The sequence below is a fragment of the Psammomys obesus genome, unplaced genomic scaffold, assembly GCF_907164565.1.
Source record: "Psammomys obesus unplaced genomic scaffold, mPsaObe1.curated_primary_1811, whole genome shotgun sequence".
Classification (NCBI taxonomy): domain Eukaryota; kingdom Metazoa; phylum Chordata; class Mammalia; order Rodentia; family Muridae; genus Psammomys; species Psammomys obesus.
Genome location: NW_026587216.1, coordinates 47,933,467 through 47,953,049, shown reverse-complemented (window position 1 = coordinate 47,953,049; position 19,583 = coordinate 47,933,467). Strand labels below are relative to the sequence as shown.

At 35.8% G+C, this 19,583-nt stretch overlaps 2 protein-coding genes across 8 annotated transcripts in view; one reads left to right on the top strand and one right to left on the bottom strand.

The window, feature by feature from the left end:
• Positions 1-8,770, top strand: part of Wwp1 (WW domain containing E3 ubiquitin protein ligase 1) — a 100,659-nt gene extending 91,889 nt beyond the window's left edge. For 5 of the 7 annotated variants that reach the window (XM_055603180.1, XM_055603183.1, XM_055603181.1 and 2 more), the window contains exon 25: positions 1,936-3,536. In XM_055603180.1, the coding sequence (XP_055459155.1) occupies positions 1,936-2,035 (100 nt within the window). In that variant the 3' untranslated portion in view covers positions 2,036-3,536. Of the gene's footprint in view, positions 1-1,935; positions 3,537-8,703 lie in introns of those variants that run through there. The other 2 variants (XM_055603185.1, XM_055603184.1) reach the window with 2 other exon arrangements.
• The window catches only part of Rmdn1 (regulator of microtubule dynamics 1), a 32,066-nt gene continuing 18,275 nt past the window's right edge, over positions 5,793-19,583 (bottom strand). Inside the window, exons 5-11 of the mRNA XM_055603190.1 lie at positions 17,160-17,249; positions 14,322-14,377; positions 12,876-12,963; positions 11,564-11,594; positions 8,713-8,846; positions 8,151-8,181; positions 5,793-7,540 (exon numbers count right to left, since the gene is read on the bottom strand). Coding sequence (XP_055459165.1) covers positions 7,503-7,540; positions 8,151-8,181; positions 8,713-8,846; positions 11,564-11,594; positions 12,876-12,963; positions 14,322-14,377; positions 17,160-17,249 — 468 coding nt within the window. The 3' untranslated portion in view covers positions 5,793-7,502. The remainder of the gene's footprint in view (positions 7,541-8,150; positions 8,182-8,712; positions 8,847-11,563; positions 11,595-12,875; positions 12,964-14,321; positions 14,378-17,159; positions 17,250-19,583) is intronic.

Genomic DNA, 19,583 nt, shown 5'->3' with positions numbered 1-19,583 from the left:
GATAGGGCATGGGTCCTACTACTTTCATCTTCATAGTGAGGTAGCAGCTTTAAACTTCCCTAGATTAACAATCAACAGGGTATTTTTCCAGGTTACATGGAAAATACATGGCAATTCTCTTCCCTTTTTAACGATGAAGTAGCAAATTTGATTTTGTCTATTTTGAGTACATCAGACTCAAATCCAGACCTAACAGTACTTTGATATTAACACACTAAGTGCCCAGTAAAGTGAGTGTATTTTATTAACCTGTATCTGTACTTTATGAAGCAGCACAAACAAAATGGCCAGTTTCTTGAAATCGAAATCTCCTTGGAGTATTTTCAAATAATCTTTTGTCTTCTATTATTAAGATCCCCTAAATTAAATACTTACTAATAATTCAGAGATACAGTGCTTATTTTAATCTGAGGGAGAGGGCTGTCAGTCATGGTGTAAAGGCTAAAGCAGGAACAGAGTTGTCTGAGATGCGGTAGATAGACTTCCTACAAGAGGCTCTAGACTTTAGGCTGATTGTTGGTGAACAGGTGAGATGTCCATATGCAAGGGGCGTAGGCCAAAGAGAGACAGCATGTGACGATGGAGAAAAGTGTGTATTATGTGGAAAGTATGAAATAAGTTGATACTAGGCTTCCTACATTTCCTGAGGCTTTAGCAGTAAAGGGTTCTTAGTGTGGTGTAAGCTACTGTAGATACACCAGATTTTTAGCAGAGATGTAAAGTGAAATAGGGTGTGAAGAAAGTTAAGTGGATGCAAGGTGAGTGAGCAGGGCAACAACAACGAAAAAAAAACATGAGACAGAAGTACATACGAGGGTGTGGTGACAACAGAAATGACCAAGAGTTAAAAAAAAAAAAAAATTGGACTAGTAGAAAGTAAAATTGGCCAACGGTGTCTAAAAGATTGTTGGTTTTGGTATAGGACTATACTAAAAAGAGAAGGTGTTTGGTTTTGTTTTTTCCTTCCCCTAATCTCAGTTACCATTCACAGTCTTTCTTGGATTATAGTTTAAAATGAAAGGCAAGCAATATATGGTCTCAATTGCTACCATAAATATATTTACCTAGTATGTTAATGATGGTTTGCATAACCATCATTGAAATTGGCTACCTTTTCCTAGACTCTTAATTATGAGCTTTCTTAACTTGCACGGGTTTTGGCAAGGACAGTTGAGATGTATCTACAGTAAGTAAGTGAAGGTACAGAAAAGTCTTGAATCTTTCCTGGCTGTTTCACTAAGCCACCAAAAGCATGGGCACTTGAGAGTGTAGTGCAGCTAGTCAGTACCATATTTTAGAAATTGGATGTTGTTATTTTTAAGTTTTAGTATTTTTACTTTCATAATTCAGTCTTAGAATTGATGTTGGAAGAACTGGAAAATAGTCAGCTTGTAGATTAGACTCTAGTATGGTGAGATAAGGAGAGAAAACTATGTATCTATTCACTAACTGTCTCTATCAGAACATGAATTCTATGAAAGAAGGGACTTAGGATTTTCATCACTGTGTTAGCAACTACTGGAACATCTTCCACCAAAAGTAATTATCTTCTCAGAAAATAAATAATTAATGAATGGATGGTTGAAATTAAGTCTTAACCTAAGAAAAGTTATGGAGACTCATCACCCATGACACAGGAATAGCAAAAGGAAACCCATTTTTAAATCCAGTCATTATATATATTCATATTATTTATAATTCTATTATAAATTCTTTGGCAAATATATATTTTATGTCTTAACCTTGAATAGATTCCTCTATGAAATTTAGATGTGTTAATATGCTAATTGCTATATTACATTGTTAGGATACGTTTGGCAAAGTTTTTACATACATAATATTCAGGTTTTAATGTGCTGTTAAAGAATACTGTATTAGAAATCTCTTCAGTTTATTTTATTGAAAACGTCTGATTTTGTTTTTGTTTTTGTTCAGTTTTAATCGCTTGGATCTACCACCATATAAGAGTTATGAACAACTAAAGGAAAAACTTCTTTTTGCAATAGAAGAGACAGAGGGATTTGGACAAGAATGAATGTGGCTTCTTGTCTTGGAGGAGCTCTTGCATTTAAATACCCCAGCCAAGAAAAATTGCACAGATAGTGTACATAAGCTGTTCGTTCTGTACAGTTAATTTTCTGAACCTCTCAAAGTATAAATGTTTTCCGTTCTTCCACAGAAATATGCAAAACATTCATCATTTTCTACTTTATTTATTGTTCCCTTGAAATGACTGACCAGGAAAAGATCATCCTTAAATTTTGAAGCAAGCAAGAGAATTTATTAAGAAGTCTATATCTATATAAGCATTTATGACAGTGGCTCTAGTTTTATAGAGCACCAGGTGTATTAAACATGGCAACTGTTCATTCACAAAGCTCTGAAATTGCTTTGCCTTGTTTCTGTTATCCAGGGGAAAAGTGCAAATGTTCCATATTCTTCTCTCTAGGTGACATCTGATTGTTTTTAGTTGCATGTCTGTTCAGGAAGGAATCTTAGGGCTTAGGCCAACTCTCACTTTAAGTGTATTTTTAAAATGCTGCTGGCTTTTCTGAAGACAAGTACTTCAACTTATTGAGTTGTTCTAAATGAATAGTTTTTAAAAAATCCCCATCATTGTTATATCAGTAAACACAGAAGTCATGTAATAGACATTAGTATCTAGGAGCAGCTGGAATTGATTTGCTGAGCAGCAGAGGTCTATTTAAGTGTTATTTTGGGTGTTGGTTATTTGGGGAAATTAAAAGAATCTGGCATTTCTGTACTTAACATTTTTAAACTTCTTGTAATGTTCTTCAAATTTAATTAATAATAAATTGATAGTTTAATACTTAGGGATACATAAAAGGTACTGAACTTTGCTGCTTTTGTGCCCAAGGTTTAGTTTTATGAAATCAGAGATGTAATTAAACTAAATGCACTGGAAAGCTGCAGAAGTATTTAAATATTCATACTAAGAACTTTTCTTAGTGTTTGGATATCCCCTTCCTTTCAAATTCATCAAAATTGTTCCTAAGTTCAGAGGTATATTAAAGATTCTTTGTGCACCCCATTTTATATAGATAAGTTTTATCCAAATAACAATGATTTTCATTTTGAGGGCATTCATGATGTATGAAAAAATTAATATCTAATGTGAATGATATTGCTACTTTTGGCAAACTGGGCTTCCTAATATAAAAAGTTAATTTCCATTTTTATCCTTTCAATATGCACTGCAAAGTTCATTAACTTACCATGTTGTAACTATGAAACTCACTTAGAATTACAACTTCTAGCCACAAGGTTAGTTTTGCCAAGATTTTATTTTTCTACATGCTTGGATTACGTTCTTCAGTTTTATTCAGAATTCAAAAAATTAAATAAAAGTAGTAGTCTACTTAATTGAACAAATTACAGATAATCTGGCTATTTTCAAGCTTACGGGATTTAAAAAATTCTAATATATTATATTATAAGTTATATAGTAGAGGATGGCCAGTCTTAAAAAGTCCTGCATAAATTATTCTGTAAAATAATAAACTTGCTATGACAAAGTATTGGCTCTCATTCAGTGGAGGTATTTCAGACTATCATTTTGAAGATATGGTTCAAGGTGTCCTTCAGGTAGGATTTCAGGGAGCTGGTTCCTTTTTTTTTTTTTTTTTTTTTTTAAGTTACCTTGCATTGGTAAGAGAAGAGAACCCACGAGACCAAACTAGTTTTCTGGGGAAGACTAGTCTGCAGGCTTCAACAGGCTCTTCTACCCTTTCATTCCCAGTCACAGATTTCAGAGTATAGATGTGTCTACCTACTCAGTAGTGAACATAAAATCTCAAAAAGAGATGTGGTTCATTCCTGCCTTTTCTCCTCCCCATGTATTTTGAACTGGACCCACTAAGCCAGGCTCAGCAAACACAGTCAGAGAAAATGGGAGGTGAAGGAGTCTCAGAGACGCTAACTATGATGCTGTACTACAGTGACAGTTCCCAGCATCACCCATAAACTGAGCCTAGGTTTAAACAGTTTTACCAGTCATCTCAGTCATCTGTCTTCAGGAAAGAATCTATTTGGGTTTTTGTTTTGTATTTTTTTTTTCTACACTTGTATTTTTTTTTTTCTGTACTTCCTAGGCAATTGAAAATGAAAATATTAACATTTTCTCAGGCTTATTCAATTATACACCCAGTTCTGAAAACCAAATAAGGTATTGGATGTCCACTCCATTAACAGACAAACCTTGCTTATGTTTAGGGTTGAACAGGACCCTAACTACTAAGCTGCTTCTGAACTGAGAAAGCCCCCAACAGAAGAGGGAGCTGTAACTGGTTTCCCTGACTCTGAGAACTCTTAGCCATCACAATAGGAGATGGGTTCTTGGGAGACCATGCAGATGCTCCTGATAACATGTTCGTTTTCTGAAAAAGCCCTAGCCTTCCCTGAGGCCAGTATGCTTGCTGCACTGCAGCAGTCTGAGTAAACTGCTGCCAAACAAATGTAGTTTACTGTAGGCTATTGCATCCTCACATTTAATTACACATAACAATCGGGAAACACTGAAGTAGCAAAACAAATCAGTTGTTGAAATGTGAAATAAAGTTCTCTTGTGACATACCACCCTACTTTCTGTAATCTGTTGAGCACAGAAATCAAGTTTAAAGTCAACTGGAAATTTAACACAAATCTGAAAGTGCTATTTCCTAAATTCTAAAAGTCCCACTTCAAAATTAACCAAACAATACAATTAAAATGATGATGGTATTTCTTTTTAGTATTAATTCTAGGTCGTTTTCAGGAACCATTCTCTTGGTCCTAGTGATTAACTTGGTACTTTGTTTTCATTATGCTTTTTTAAACAAGTCTAACAAGCCATGCTGTAGCATCCACACTGGATGTTGATAGGCCACAGTGGAAATATTTTTGTGATTGAAAAGTGACAACAGGTTCACTGCTGAACATCAGGGAAAGAGGTCAGCCAAACAGCCACAAAGACCCCAGCTCTCCCCTGTTGTGTTCAGAGGCCTAGGTTCCCCTGTCCACTGCACTAACAATAAACAACTCTGAATTCAGGTTTCACACATCCTCAAAGATAAGAGACACATTTAAGGAGAGGAATCACCCATTGCCTATCTCTCTATTATGTTTAGCATGTAGAATACTACAAACTTTATGTGCACGGGGGAAATTAACCTTTTCAAACAAAATGAGGTCTAAACTGCACACAAAAACAGAGTTAAATGGACATTTTTATAGAAAAGGGAAGTAATGCCATTAAGGGGTGTACTTTCTTGAGTAGTGGCCTCAGCCTTGGTACACATCAAGAACCAAGGTGACACCATGTGAGTAAGGCCCCTAGAAGTCAAAACAAAGGCTTAGAATATTACACAGAATAGCCATTTATCCCACAAGGAAAATGAGTATACATAAAAACTTAGATTATAACAGCCTTAAAATTGTACTTATTAGCATGCATTCACTACACAAAATAGGTTTCATTGTCACACCTTTACACATGCTCTAGCACACACATATCTAGCCCACCCTTCCCCCCTCCTCTTCTCCAGCAATCTGCCGTCTACTTTCATGTCATTTTTTTAAATTTGGATCCACATTCAGTGTACATCTGAGTTTATGTAGGCTTAACAAGATCATCTTCAGTTCCATCCTTTTGGCTGCAAATGAGTTAGTTTCGCCTTTTTTTTTTTTCCTTGGCTGAACAGAACTTGTTTGTGAATATATACATTTTCTTTATCCACTTGTTGGATATCTACACTGATTCCATAACTTGCTTGAAAAAAATGCCACAACAGACATGAATGTAAAATGCCTTTACTTTTAATAGCCACAAATTAGAAAAAATTCAACAGATGGATAAAGTGGTATATTCACATAATAAAATATTAACACTAAAGGGAAAAACTATTGATTAAACTTAGTTGTTGGAGGATCTGACTAACTGAAAAGGCACAATCTCAAAAGGTCATATTCTATAAGATTATATAGAGTCTTGAAATAACAAATATATAACATATTAGTTATAGGGTATGGCAGGAATATGAGGGACTGAAAGTGTCTGGGTATGACTAAAGAGCACTAGGTCTCTGAGATAAATCTGTCTTCCCTGTGGTGGTAGTTATAAAAATCTGTATAATAAAAGTCATAAAATCTGAATTAAGGTCTATAGATCATACTAGTATATTTCTTGGTTTGGTATTATACCACAGTTGCGTGTCACCCAAGGGCAAATAGGAAGACGGGTATTCAGAACCTCCTTGTACTACATAATGTAATTTCTTGTGAATCTTCATTATTTTAAAACAAAGGTCTATAGAGCATCAGAAGGTAGATCCTCCCAATCCATAAAAGTCTTTATTGCTGAAAAAATACCTCACATTCTATAAAGTAATTTCACAAAAATTACTTTACAGAAATCATTGTGAGTGCTAGGAAATAATTTGAGGAATTTGTGCTGATAAGAGAAATTATATGAAAAAGCCATACTAAAGAATAAATCCACAGGAGCACCTGGGATATACATGTGGTAAAGCCCTTACTCGAGAAGTACAAGGACCTGGATCTTAATGTAAACAATTAAAATTCTTTAGCATAAAATATTAATATAAATTAGATAAACTGCATATGAAAAGTAACTCAAGTTCATAATTAGACAATGAAGATATGAAGTGCCTGTTGACAAAGGTCAGGAGGGGAAAAATGAAGAAAAAGACAAAAAATGCCCCTCAATTATCATGCTTTTAACTAATCAACTCACCTAAAAGCAAAACGAAGTACTGAAAGTGGAAATGAACTTAGAAAATGAGACAGTAGTTGATATCAAAGTCATGAATATGAAAGCCAAAGAAGACTGAATTAACTGGAGTCCCAGAGGACAAGATGGAACATAATTCTCAGAAGCTTATCTGGAATGAAGGAGAGTTGAAAATAACAGTCGGGTTAACCTCTCCAAAAAGTCCGTGTTGTAAGAGATAGGGAGAAATTTTCTGTATTAAAACCAACTGTGCTGTAAATCAAATTCTGGCCTCAAAAAGCAGGTCTTTTGGGCAGTGAAGGAAACGTGAGTATGTTTGCTCTGAGGTGATATGACAGGTGTGGTGAAGTATTTGCATTGGCTCTGGAAGACATACTTATTCTGAGAAGCAGCTGAGATACTTAAGAGGATGATAATTTGTGAATTTCAGAGGTTTAAAAATACATTACATGTGAATAAATATACACATATAAGTACAATAGAGCAAACATAAATACCTAAAGTCCAAGGCCCGGATGTACTTCCAGTGTCTGTTTGAAAGTTTACATGGCAAAACAGGAATAGCACATACCTACACATTTTGCTGGAACCTATTGAAACATGACAGTTGTTATGTCCTTTGGGGAAAACATGCCCATAGACGGCCTCACATTTGTTCAGTGTCAGTGGCATCCAAGCTGCAGTTGTTGCAGAGTATAACTTTACAATGGCGGCACAGCAGATCCAAGTGAGAGCACCCTGCCTGGTAAACACGTCAGTTTCCTTTCATCCTGAAATCTGTGTCCTTCCTTTCTATAAAGGATTACAACTTGTCAATGACAAATTCAGCCCATCCGTGAAGGTATACCACGTTTGAAAAAGAAAATTATTCTGTAGGATTTTTCCTTACTTAGGCTGGCTCTAAGAAACATCACTTAAGTTCTTTATGCCCCAAACCCTCCACATCATGAACACCTAACTTCCATTCTATCTTCTAAGATAGCAACTTTAGTGAGTTGCAACAGGAAAATAATTTCCTCCTATGCCACGTGTTCTCCTGTCCTCAAAGCCTTCTTCTGAAAACCTTTCATCCTGATGTGCCCAATGCTTACATAGTGCATACCATTTTTTCCTATTGTTGTTCCCAACTGAACATGTCTGTCTGGACCAGGGAAATGTATTGCTGCCACTTGTGGGACAATGCAGCAGTTCCCCCCCTCCCTTTTTTCTTTTTTTTTTTTGTGAAGAAAACCAGAATTTCTTTTTACATTTATTCTATAAAATAGTAACACACAAAAGAACTGGGCGGGGGGGGGGGGGGGGGGATACAGTCATTATGATGATTAATATATCTTTATAAATCAGTGAAATGCAAAATACTTGGTTTGCCTTCTCCAAAAAGTGTTTGTTTCTTGTCACAAACCTGTAAGCAACTGAGCAGCTTCTGTCTGTATCTAAAGTGGAAAAATAAATGTTACATATAAATAGTGCAGCATAACTTATAAAAGTATATAAAATAGGCAGGTTTCTAAGCGTTTCAAGATAACAAAGACAGGCCATGGTAAGAATAAGGTATCTTGACAGTGATGATTAGATGAGATACCAAGAGAATTCTAGTTCATATCCTTAACCTTTCAGGCTCCATCCCCAACCCTATTACCAGTGTCAGAAATTGAACCAGGTCCTGGTGCATGTTAGGTAAGCATGTTTGGCTGGGCTGACTTTGATATTTTAGAAGTCACATCTGATCAGATAGATATACATTACAAATGGACATCAGTTCTACACTGTAGCAAGCAACTTATAATGTGATAGTAACTAAGGAGTTCTCATGATAAAGTATAAAGGTACATATACAAATGAGCACTTGTGCTTTCTACAATACTATGCATTTAAACAAATAAGCTTTTAAATTAAAGTTCTCAGTTTATTTACTAATGCCTCAATGAAAGCCAATCTGCCTTACTTTATTACAGACATTTTACCTGTTTATCTTCTTCTGTGTGTGCTGGATAACCTTTGGCTTTTACCAGCCAGAAAGCAGCAAGCTTTTTGTTGTTTAGCTTCAAGTATGTCTTTCCTAAAAGCAGCAAGTTCTTGCTGTAGAAGTTTGGATCCACTGTATATAAGAAGGAGAAACAAAGTCAGCTCTAGAGAAATATTTTTATTTTTATAGGTTTAATGTTTTTGGTCTAAATTTTAATAAAATTGTGTGGTTAAACAATGATTGGACTAATGCAATTTTATTTTTTCAAATGTTTTATCTCAAAAAAAAAAAAAACCCTGAAATAATTATGATGTACTGAATGTACTTATGGGCTGTGTACATTTATTATACCAAGGTCTCACTTTGAAGTATGTTCATGCTGTTAAAAGTTGAGCTATTTTCTTTTTAAACTACCTGTCATTACTGTATTTCAATTGTCTACAATAATGCAGGAAAAATAACATAATTAGTGCCTCTGTTCAGTGAGTGAGGGAATGCATGGATGAATCATGGTTTTTATAAATTTGACCAACATTTGCTAAATGTCTCCTATACTTAGGCACAGAGAGGGAGACATGAACACAACTAAATTCTGTTCCAGAGATAACCTTCAAAGTGCTACAAGAAGCCACCTTAGAAAACAACTAATTGAGAGTTAAGCATCGTGGCAGATTAATGGGATTGTAACAGAAAAAGCTGAGAATATTTTGATTGAAAGAAAAGTGCAAACAAAGCCTAGGAATTGAGAGTAGATTAGTGGTAATCAGAAGCTGGGCAGAGGAATAGACAGAGAAAGGTTGGATAAAATACAGTACAGTAGAGAAATGTTTGTAACAATTTACTATATATTTTTAGAAAACTTATAAGACTTCAGTATTTCCCAAAATAAAGATAATACATGAGATGAAGGTAACTGCTTTGATAATCACATCTTATATGAATATACTGAATTACCACTGCTCCGTAAATATGTACAATTACATGTTAAATAAAAACTAATTTTCTACGAAGCCTATGAGTGAAGCATAAAATAATCCTTTTGTTTGTTTGTTTTTGAGACACAATTCTGTTGTGCCATCCACGTGAACCTGGAACTTATTAATTCAATGTACCTCAATGGCAGAGCACCTCAGCCTCCTAAGTGCTGGGGACCACAGACCTGTACCACCACACACAGCTCTAACTTCACTGACTCTTCACTTAGTTTCCTCCTAATAACCAGCCTTTCTGTAATCCAAGCATGCTTTCTGAGGCCTGGAAGGGAGCTCAGCAATAGAACACATGCCTAGCATATAAAAGGCTCTAGGTTTATAAAAGAATAAAGCATACTTTTTCCTGGATACAATTTATGATTAACTGCATTTGCTTAAAATTCAGTCATTTAATTTTCTTGATTTAAACATTTTATGGTTAAGTATACTCATTTATGCATCTACTTCCTCATCCATGAAGTTGGCCAAGTACCATAAGTGAAGCAATGGAAATGTAATCATGAGCCAAAAAGGAAAAAAAAAAAAAATTGCATCTTCTTCATACATACAGCCTTACACAACATCAGAATAAGGAAGCTGATGTTGGAGGTATGAATGACAGAACATGGGAGAGGCTTCTGGACTAGAACTAGGCAACCTTTACCCTAGAGAAAAAGTTACTGCTCATAGAAAATCTGATGTGTGAGTGGAATCACTAAGGATTTAACTCCATGAGCAGAGGCACACAGCTTTATTCAGGACTGCCAACCCTTAAATGTCTTAAAGTCTATTTTTGCCTTTAGCATTATAGTTTTAAACCCCTTTGATTTAATTTCATTCTTATATTAATATTAATGATATGTAAAATGTGATCAGAAAAAATATCAATAAAAAAGTGAATAAAACTTCATGAGTTACAGTGTTATTTAGCATTCAAAGTTCTTTTAAAGTTTTACAGAATTATCACTAAATTGCTTAGGTTTATGTATATAAGACCTCAAATTAATAAAGAATGTGTCTTAGTTTTCTGTTATAAGGAACTGCGTGTGAGTCATATGCCTATAAGTCCAGTGTTTGGAAGTTGAAGCAGGAGGATTTATACTTTGATGCCAACTTGAGCTATATAGTGAGAACTACCCCCACCAACAAAACAAAACAAAACGAAAAAGGTATTGGAATGGCTTTTATAGTACATTTGGTCACAGACATGTCCCATCCTTATAGTTGTTTCTTCTAGTTCCTGGGCCTGAACTGAGGGTCTTATGCATGGTAGCAAAGCACTGTGCTACTGAGTTACAACTCAGTAGGGCATAAATATGTTGGGCAGGCAAACAACAGTGTCATAGGAGTAGCCATTGTTAAATCAAAATAAGGAAAACATTAAACTCTTTCACAATGGAATACAATATTCTGTAACACACCAACAATTAGCCTGGTTTAAATAGTTTTCATTTAGGTAACTAATTAACTAAAATATCAAGTTAGAAATAATTTGTAAAAGCCTCCTCATAAAGAATTACATTAAATGAAGGGAACACTACAGAATTGGAACTCTGAATATAAGTGCAATTTCTATTTTTAAAAAATAGGTTAAAATTTGAAGCTGGAGAGAGGACTCAGAGTTTAAGGACCTGCACCAACATGATAGCTCACAACTGTTAACTCCAATCACAAGGGCATGCCCTCTTCTGGTCTCTGAGGACTCCAGATATATATGCAGATGAAACACCTATATACATAATTTTTTAATTTAAATTTGTTTTACATTTTCCAGTGTGAGAGATACAACAAATACATATTTATCTGGATTTTAAAATGTTCTATGACCGTCAACACTTAGACTATATTATATTAATAGCTGAAGTAAACGTATTTTACCTTGTTCTGCCCTGTGAAAGTATCTCAAGGCCTGTTAAGAATACAAAGAGTGAAAATAAAATGGAAAGAATTAGAGTCAGTTACTTACAAAACAAAACAAGCATTCACATTTTAAGATCTTTTCTTACTATTAAATGTGTCAGAAAGTAAGTGATTATAAAACAGATGATAAGTCCAGCAGGGAGAGCAGCAGGCTAAACATGACACCATTCAACCATCAAAGACTAGGATTTTAATAATGAGGGTCACGTCTAGTAAATATCTGGTTGTGCCAAACTATCGTGGCACAAAATTAAACCGATCATATGTACTTCAGCTATTACATTTCTTTTTCTTCTCTCTCTCTTTTGGTTTTTCAAGACAGGGTTTCTCTGTCTAGCCTTAGCTGTCTTGGACTCACTTTGTAGACCAGGCTGGCCTTGAACTCACAGCAATTTTCCTGCCTCTGCCTCCCTGAGTGCTGGGATTAAAGGCATGCACCACCACCTCCAGCTATTACCATTCTTTTACGTCACGACAGTCACTTCTAATACAAACTACATATAATTAAATGGTGAATTCATTCAGTAATACACTGCTTATATTTTGTTAAGGGTGTGTGTGTGTATGTATGTATATTTTGTTTTGGTTTTGGCTGGGAAGGCAAAGAAATCAGGTCCCTGAATATCCAACTGAATACCATAGATTCCCAGGGACAAACAACAAATAGCCCTTACTATGAGAGGAGAAATACTAAGATAATTTTTTTTTTTCAATTGCCAGTTTGCAAATTAAGTGACTAAGTAAAGTCAAGATTTTCATCCAGTAGGCTAGGAAGGGTGTTAAGGGAGTAAACCCCTGCCTGGTTCAAACCCCAGCACCCAAGGGGTAGCTGGGAAGGCTTTAAAGCTTATATACTTTTTGCATTTTATTTTCATAGAAATAGAAAACAGCTTTTAAAATATTAAGAGCCTTTCACACTTTTTTCTTATCATATGTTCTTCCTATAACTTAGTGGGTAATAATCATATTCTTCTCTACTTTTTTGGCTTCTATGTGGTATATATTACAAATAGAAAATGGAGGTCTATTTTAGCCTTGAGCTACTTTAGCTGACAATATAGCAAAATTATCAGCCACTCACCTAAACAACAAGAAAAAAGCACTCACCAGTCCTGGACAGTAAGTATTAAGCCTTTGTGATATTGTTGAATTGGACCATTAGAAATTCGCTCAAGTCCCTCACAGAATCACATCTCCATATGTGTGGACACTGTAGAATGGCACTGTAGTTAAGAAATCAGTACTAACTTAAGAAAGGACATCATACTACCTCCTCATAAGTGGAACTAGGAGGATTTGCAAACAGCACTTTAGCAATTCTTCTTTGATACCAAGGCATTTCAGCAAATGTATAGCACCTATGAGGGAATAGATGGTATTATACATTCAAATTGCACCTTTTGACTGAGAACCGAACATCCTAATATACAGTATAAAGGAATATGCTGTTACAGTTTCAAATAATTGAACTTTATATGGTACACAGTTAACATTCATACTGAATTGATTATCTAGTGACTGACCTGATTCTAGAGTTGTCTCTGCTCTGTGATTAAATGTAAACAATAGTGGTCACTTTGTGCCAGGTTCAGGCCAATAATATCACTGTTTCTTATTTGTCCCTTAAAACAGCTAAGTGATACAGGATTGCTATTACAATTTGTTTTAAGTTCTCTTTTGAGATCGAATTATGTTATATGTACCCATGGCTAGCCATGAACTCTTAATCCTTCTGCCTCATTTTTGCTTTTGAGTGGCTTATGCCTGGCTTTCTACTAGTTTTGACATAAGAAATTTCAGGACTCTTTTAAATGATAAAACTAAATGCACTATGCATGAATAAAAATAACAGCTCGTAATAAATGCCTATTTTAAAAAGAGTGAAGTAGATGATAAACATGCAAAAACATTTACAACTTTCTGAAGTAGGAAAAAAAACACTTGGGATCCTTGAGCAGGGATTGAACTCCTTGAGGCACAGATCATATCACATGTTTGCTTACTGGTTAAGTGGCTGTCCTTGGATAATTATTAATCTTCAGTAGGTAATTTAATCTGAAAAGTAGTATTTGTTTCTTTTGTAGAAGAGTTGATAAGACATTTACAGCAGCAAATATTTAAATCATGTGAATGTCCTCATACCAGCAAAATAATTTCTCATATTGGACACAATATCACATGGAAATTTGAAGAAAGATTACATATTTTTTTAGATTAATCACATCTGAATCTGATAAGTCTTGAAGATACAAAGACTTCAACGTGGCAACCTACTACTACTGCAGTTTTACTTAGCATGGTAAATGAGGACCTTCCTAAGAAAGGAAATGAAAAGGTCTACAAAAGAATCTTAAAGTCTTTTTAGTTTTCTTGGAGTTTTTATTTCTCTGGTGACAAGAAAGAGTTTTGAGGGAGGGTCTCATGTGAACAATGCTGCCTTTAACTCACTATGTAGGTGAAGATGAATTTGAACTCCTGATCTTTCTGCCATTTCTAAATGCTGGGATTACAGGCATGTACTATCATGCCTGGCTAGTTTTACTATCTTCTAGCAACACATACTCAAGTGCTATTTTGTGATTTAATACTTGACTCTGTTAAATAGTTTTTAAATACCTTATTTTTTATTACATATAAATTGTAAAGTAAGATGCTTATACATTCTGTGAAATAAGACACACTAAATAGGACAGAAATATGGCTGAAACTGTCTTACCAAATACCCATAAGGTGAATTGAAGTAGCATCTTTAGGGTTCAGCTCAATTGCTTTCTGTTAAGAAATAAGAAAATCTTTCTAAACACCAAAGAAGCAGTGAGTTAAAAAAGAAAATTATAACCCCACATTTTAAAACTCTATTTTTTTTTGTGTGTGTCTGTGAATAAATGTCATGTATGTGCAGGTACTCTTGTAGGTCCATGTATTTATATGTCTTTAAAGGTGAGAGATTAAAGCTAGATGTTTCACAAGGTCCAAATATATCTGGGTACAGGGGTCTTCTCTGAGACTTGTTTTTCCAACCAAGGACCATACATGGATATAACCTATAACCCCTGCTCAGACATAGCCCATGGTAGCTCAGTATCCAAGTGGGTTCCCTAGAGTTATTTCTGGCAAATGGTGGGATCTAGAAAAGATCATTGTGAGTGAGGTATCCCAGAAGGAGAAAGACACACATGGTTTATACTCACTTATATAGACCTATAAGATATGATAAACATAATGAAATCTATACGCCTAAAGAAGATAAACAAGCAAGAAAACCCAGGGTAAGATGATCAATCCTCACTTAGAAAGACAAATGGGATGGGCATTGGACGTAGGAGAAAACAAGTAACAGGACAGGAGCCTACCGCAGAGGGCCTCTGAAAGACTCTACCTAGCAGTGTATCAAAGCAGATACTAAGACTCATAACCAAACCTTTGGAAGAGTGCAGGGAATCATATGAAAGAAGGGGAGTTAGTATGACCTGGAGAGGATAGGAGCTCCACAAGGACCAAATATATCTGGGCACAGGGGTCTTTTCTGAGACTGACACTCCACCAAGGACCATGTATGGATATAACCTAGAATCTCTGCTCGGATGTAGCGCATGGTAGCTCAGTAACCAATAAGGTTTTTCAAGTAAGGGGAACAGGGACTATTTCTGACATGAACTCAATGTCAGGCTCTTTGACCTCCCCTTTCCTGAATCTAAGGTGCCAAAACCAGTACATTGCTAGGTGTGGTGGTATATACCTAAAATCCCAGAATCTATAAGGCTGATTAGGGAAGACCATACATTTGAAGCCAGTCTGGGTTACATAATGAGACCCTGCCTTAAATAAATAAGAATATAAGCAAGCAAATAAAAATCAATACGGCACACAGTCATTTTATATATCACTTGAAAAGATTAAATATTTAAAATTCTTGCTGCCAGGGCTGGAGATAACAACACATACTACTCTTGCAGAGAACATGGGTTTGGGTCCCAGTATGTATGTGGCATCTTGTAACCATCTGTAACTCCAGTTCCAGGGGTTCTGACACCCTCTTCTGACCTCCCATGTACTGCATGCTGTGGTACACATACGTGTAGGTAAAAACACTCATATTATCAAAGAAAAATAAAGGCTACAGCTTCCAATTTATACTACAAGGTACCACAAACTTTCTAGTGCAATCTGAATTCAGATATATTAAGATATGAAACACACTGTAAACATGTAAACAAACTGTAAAATGCAATGCTGCTGGTTTAAGAAGTTCGGTGTCCTGGTTGCTAGTCCAATATTATTTTTCTCTAGTAGTTATATAAGCTAGAGACTGGGCCTTCTGGCGGTAAGCTCCTGAAGAGTTACTGCGTAGCACACCCAGCCCATTCCTAGCTGTGATGTTTGTTGCTCCTGTGTAGTTTGGAGATGATCTACAAAATAGTAAAAGATTTTTAAATGCTGAACATTTCTGTTGTAGTTTTGCTCTGGGTGAGGATTGTGAAATATGTGCACACAGAAAATGAAAGACATAGATTTTCATGTAATTTTCACCACTGAACAAAGGTAATTAAAAACAAGTCGATTAGGAAGAAATTTGAAACAATATAAAACATACAACGGCATAATCTTAAGCTAAATTATTACTACTAAGAGTGGTGTGTCAGTTGTTACACTGGCTCAGCCATGTTCTTCTTATTATTATTTTAGACAGGGTCTTTCTGCATAGCCCTGGTTACCCTGGAACTTTCTATGTAGACCAGGTTAGCCTTGAACTCACATGTATGTGCCTATCGTTGCTTCCAAGTGATTAAAGTTACGTGTCACGTACAGCAATTATTTTTTATAGGATGTTATCAGCTGTACTACAAATGGTTTGAAAAAGTTTGCTCACTGAAATTTTTCTTTTGAAACATTTATTCTTGAAGGCCATCTCCCATATTGTAGTGAAGCCTGGCTAGACTACTAAACAGAACAAGTAAAGAGGAACTATGATAGATGAGAGGCCATCTTGAACCTCCCAGTACTTGGCTTATAAAAGCATATAAATGGCCTTAGATATACAAATCAGGCAGAAGCACTAATAAATTAAACTGACTAAGAAAATTGGAAAAGTGGGCTGGAGAGATGGCTCAGAGGTTAAGGGAATTGGCTGCTCTTCCAGATGTCCTGAGTTCAATTCCCAGCAACCACATGGTGGCTCACAACCACCTATGAGATCTAGTGCTTGCTTCTGGCCTCCAGCATGCCTGCAGACAAAAGACTGTATAAATAATAATTAAAAATAAATCCTTTAAAAAAAAAGAAGAATAAATAGAATAAAAAAAGAAAATTATAAGAATTGATCAACTATTATTGTTCTATCCCACTGGGGTTTGGTTTGTGCTTCTTTTAAAAAAACACATGTCTGTTTCCTCAAATGGGCCTCTAACTCATACACTCAAGCAATCCCCTGCTTCTGCCTTCCAAGAAGTAGGCCTCCAAGTAAATAACATCCTCCATATACAATTCTTGATAACTAAAACACACCCATTCAGAAAAATATTAACTTTTTAAATTCATGAACTTAAATCAGTACCTCAAAATGTTCCTTGATAATGTAGGCATTTGCAATCTTAGCCTTGATTCCTTCATAATCTCCAACATCACTAATGCAGATTGCACACCACTAAAATTAGAAAAAATAAAAGGTGAGAATACTGTTCTAAATATTCCATCTATTACAAAGAAAAAAAATAGAGGAGTACTCCTCAATCGTTATTCTCATTTAGCAAAATGTTACTGTTAATGATGAATTAAGAACAAAAGATAAAAATAAAAGCAGACATTGCCCTCTAGGAACTAAAAGGTAGGACACACTTACAGAGACCTATAACATGAAGTAGAAAGTGGTGAAAACTAAGACAATGCCACTATATTAGAGAAATAACATCTGAGTATAAAGTTAGGTCAGGTTATAATGAATGACTCATTTTACCTTCTCACCTTTCTTCTCAACCTCTGTATTGCTATAATAGAAACAGCACAAACTGCCAACTCTATATCACTTTCATAGCCACTGTCAGACAACAGACCCAAACTGAGACAATCTGAGTTTCTCTACCAAAAAGAAATCTAAAATATCTAAACTTCATAAACTCAGATGCTATGGAGAGCCACCAGATTTAGGGTAGGGTTGGGAAAAAAATGTCTGCATTAAAAAAAAAAAATGTGTGATGACTTGGAGCAATTGAGCTCATTTTTCTTGAAGATCAAAAGGACCTTTTAAATTTTGGGCATACAACACTTTCTTATTATAAATATTCCTCCCCTGTGTGAGCTATTTCTATAGGATCCTAATACATACAATAACAGATAGAAATTTATTTAAATTACTTTCCATAGAAACGTTGTGTTGCGACGTGTTTACTGAACATAAAGTGGCACATTTAATAATGCTGTTACACATGTCGACATACTTAGAGACTATTATCACCTAGTCTCCACTGTTCTCTACTTGTACAAATTCAGTTCACTAGAAGGGTTATACAGAATTTTAAACCTGGTGCTCAGTTCTTCTCCCATGTATCAGAGCTACTGAATAAAATAATCTCTTTTAAGGGGCTCGGGGTGTAGTTCAGTGGCAGAGTGTTGCCCTATCATGTGCAATCCTCTATACTACAAACACAAAGCTTCTCTTTTAAAAAAGGGATTTATTTTATGTGTATGGTTGTTTTGTCCAAATCTGTCTATGTACCATGTGTGTAGTGCTCTGAGAAGAGAACAGGATGTCAGATTCCCTAGAAAACTGTAGTTACCGGTAGCGATGAGCGACCACATGCTGGAAACTAAACCTGGGTCCTCTGCAAGTGCACTTAACCCCTTAGCCATCTCTCCAGCTTCCAGAAAGTCTTTTATGCATTTATTACCTACTACACAAAACAAACATGGTGGTTCCAAAACATTTTCTCCTTGATTAACCTGCTCATATAAGACTATTCTTAATGCTTATATTAGCAAGAGCTGATATAAGTATTTATGTTAGTTTGTTGTCTTCTATTTCAATATACACTTCAATTTCTAAAATGTCCACTATCTGCAGTGATTCTCCATTTAAATTTCTGTTGTTGTTTTGTATGTCTATGGTGCGTGTGTGGGGGTGTGATGGGGCATGTATCCGTGGCATGGAATGACTAGGGAGGTCAAAGGACAACTTTTGGGACTTGGAACTGTTTTCTTTGGGGGATTAGAATCTCATGTTTCCAATGTTCTCATACTCTAGGCTAGCCAGCTGTTAGCTTTGTGGAAATTCTCCTGCCTCTTCCTCCCAGCTCACCAAGGAGTGTCAATGTTAGTTGTAAGCCACCCTATCTGGCTTTGCTTCAACTGCGGGAAGAGCTAATCTAAGATGCTGCTCTAGTTCTGCCTAACAGACCTTAAACAAATCCCCAAACATGGCTGAGTAAGTCAGTATGTTTGAGAACTCAATCCAAGAGGAATTTTAGTACTTACAGGAGGTGGGGCAGGAAGGCAGTAGAGAAGACTTTTGGAGGATTCTTTCCTCACTGAAATATCAATTTGAAGAGCTGAAACCCAAAATCCTTTAAAAGAGCTAGAATAGAATGACGAGATGACTGCACCTGACTTTAGCATTCTCTTGAGCACTGAAGAAGGCAGAGGGAGAAAGCTGCCAGTTATGTCACCCCAGTTCCAGGCAGCATGGCATGGAGAGTGCCCATTCCTGCTTGCTTAGAGGAGGGTAAGGTAATCGGTTCAAGCCGTTAGCTTTACAGAACTGCCAAAGGAAAAGCCATTACTTCTTAGTGTATTAGTGTAGTTATAGCTTCATTTTTACATCTCTCTGTTAAAGACATAAATGGATGGATATTATCAAGCCAAAGAAAGACAATGAAAAAAGTTGGAGCCCAGCATCTTTAGTGAATAGGTGCAAAAGTCATCCAAGAAAATACTAGCAACCAGCCCAATAGCACATTAAGGATTGTTAACAATAATGAGTAAGTGA